The sequence below is a fragment of the Porites lutea genome, chromosome 3 (genome assembly GCF_958299795.1).
Source record: "Porites lutea chromosome 3, jaPorLute2.1, whole genome shotgun sequence".
In the NCBI taxonomy this organism is placed as follows: Eukaryota; Metazoa; Cnidaria; class Anthozoa; order Scleractinia; family Poritidae; genus Porites; species Porites lutea.
Window position 1 is genome coordinate 19,766,757 of NC_133203.1, and position 2,377 is coordinate 19,769,133.

General features: G+C 38.3%; 1 protein-coding gene across 1 annotated transcript; it reads right to left on the minus strand.

The window, feature by feature from the left end:
- Positions 1 to 319: 319 nt before the first annotated feature.
- On the minus strand, positions 320 to 937 carry LOC140931840 (uncharacterized). Its single transcript, XM_073381561.1, has one exon. The coding sequence runs from the start codon at positions 935 to 937 to the stop codon at positions 320 to 322; it is 618 nt and encodes a 205-aa protein (XP_073237662.1).
- Between the last annotated feature and the right edge of the window lie 1,440 nt (positions 938 to 2,377).

A 2,377-nucleotide genomic window follows, 5' to 3' on the forward strand; every position in this document is an offset into this window, starting at 1 on the left:
ATCAACTCCCACCTTGTTGACACCCTGTCTGTACACAACAGACAATGACTAGGTGCCTGGCAAAAGACATAAATGTTCTCAAGGATATAAATTAAGATCCAACAATATCTGCACTAATGGGAGTTAACTGCACTTCAACAAAGTCAAAAAGCTTTCTTTTAGATAACGACTTCAAGACGATAAATGACAGAAGTAAGTTATTACTACAACTTAGAATCTGTGAAAAAGTCACTGTAACTGCCTTCGCTGTTGCTATAGATTCCACCATATTCAAGGTCAAATGTCTCAGAAAAAACAAGTTCTTGATTGTCAGTGCCTGTCAGTGTCTCATCATTAATTTCAAAATCTTCAAAATAATCTCTAACCATATGGGAATGTCACAAGCATGCCCTTTTTTGAAAACAGGCAAAGACTCTTTGGACGAACCCCTCACTTGAGAAATGTGTTGAGTAAACGGTATGTCAATGTTGCACTTTGTGTCACTGCATAGACACTTCAAATGGCATGAAAAGCAACAGCTATGATTTCCCCCAGTGTTGTTAAGTTCTTCAAATTCTGACATTAAAAGGTTTGGCAAACAGGTGTTCTCCTTGGCATACCTTTTTACTGCCTTCTCGCATTTCCGCAAATGTTTCCCTTGGTAAAATAATGCTGAAACTGCCTTCCTGCCATTGGGGCCAGCACGACTAATTTCTTGGACAAAATCTTCAATATTACGAGGAGGCCCATAGTGAATAACATAAGCAGTGTCCTTGAAGTTAATTCCCATGCCAAGAGCATTTGTAGCAAACACCACTCTGAAGGTTCCAGAAGGTTTATAGAGTGAGGTGGTAACTCTACCTTTATGTTTGTCAAGGGTGTTGTGGTGAAACATACCAATCAACATGTTGTCAGACTTGTGATCACTGCCGACATAAGCATTTTCTTTTAGCTCCATTTTAAAAAAACTAAATAATTGTCCACATTCCTTGGTAGTCTTACAATAAACCAAGTTCTTGGGCAAGCCTGTTTTTCAACTATCAACTTTTCAGCCAGCCAACCGAATGACTCAGGCAAGTTTTTGTTTACTTTAGCAACATACAAATAAATGTTCGACCTATTTGGCCTTGCAACAATCAGATGCAGGTTGTCCTTCAAATTCAGACCATTAATGATGTGCTGCCTTGTCTCTCTGGTTGCTGTTGCTGTTAGTGAATGAAGCTCACCCAACGGTCCAAAACATGCACGAAAGGCTTGTTGCTTTTCTTTGCTATTATAGCCCCTGGTAAATTAAAAAAAGAGACTGTTCAGGATTAAAGTTGTCAAGACCTGAAAACATGTTCTTTATGAGTGTTGAGTAGGGCTAATCGATGATAAAACAGGGAAACTCTCCCCATACATGAATAAAAGAGAAGAAAAAGAAAAAAAGGGAGAAGTAAAAAAAATAATAGTCTACTATATTGTTAAAATAATAGAAATGGTCTTTTAAAGACCTTAATTACATACCAGGAAAATTTTACACAATGCATAAGTCCCTTACTACAAAATCATTCTAGACAATCAATGAAAACAAGTCCAATTTAGACGTCAATTTAAGCAAATTTTCCCTGCAAAATACATGTTTTGTGTTTATACTCCTAATCCACCAATGCAACTTGTTTCAAAACATATTGTAAACGTTTGAAATAGGAAATTAGTAAAGCTCAAATCGTATTGTTGCAAAAGTTGAATGTGATAATTAAAAGCTTAATAAATTCAAACCGCAACAACACTCGTCAACATACCATTTAGGAATAACATGGGCTTCATCGGTTACAATCCCAAACAGGTTGCTTTGATGGGCTTTTAGATGGGCGACTGAAGCATCTTCCTCCATTTTTCGTTCAGGATAAGTGCCTCTGGGTTTGCAAAGACGAACGCGTATTTCCCGGTGAGTGCACCATCATGGCCGGCATCATCTCTGGATAAACAAGTACAAGAAATTCCCCACTGTCATAACTCCTTCATATGGCATTCAAAAAGGGCATTCAACAGACAAACGAAGATCGCAATTGCACTTTTGGGATAGTTGCAGTATCCCATTTGGTTAAGACGTAGACAAAGACCCGGAATAAGCTGAAACAACAACGATTTACTGGAACCGGTTGGCAAGACAGCCAGAACGTCCTTGCGTTGAATAAAATTAAATACCCCACTTGTTTGCTCATCACTTAACTTCTCTACACCGTCAAACCTTTCTAGTGCATTGCTTATACTTTCTTTCAATGCCCTTTCCAAACTTTCACAAGCCGCCATCACAACACTTCTTGCAGGTACGCTTCCATGATGTCAACAGCACAGTTGGAAATATTATTTCACGTTATGGTCTATTCTTGTCAACCAATTGTAGCGTCTGTTA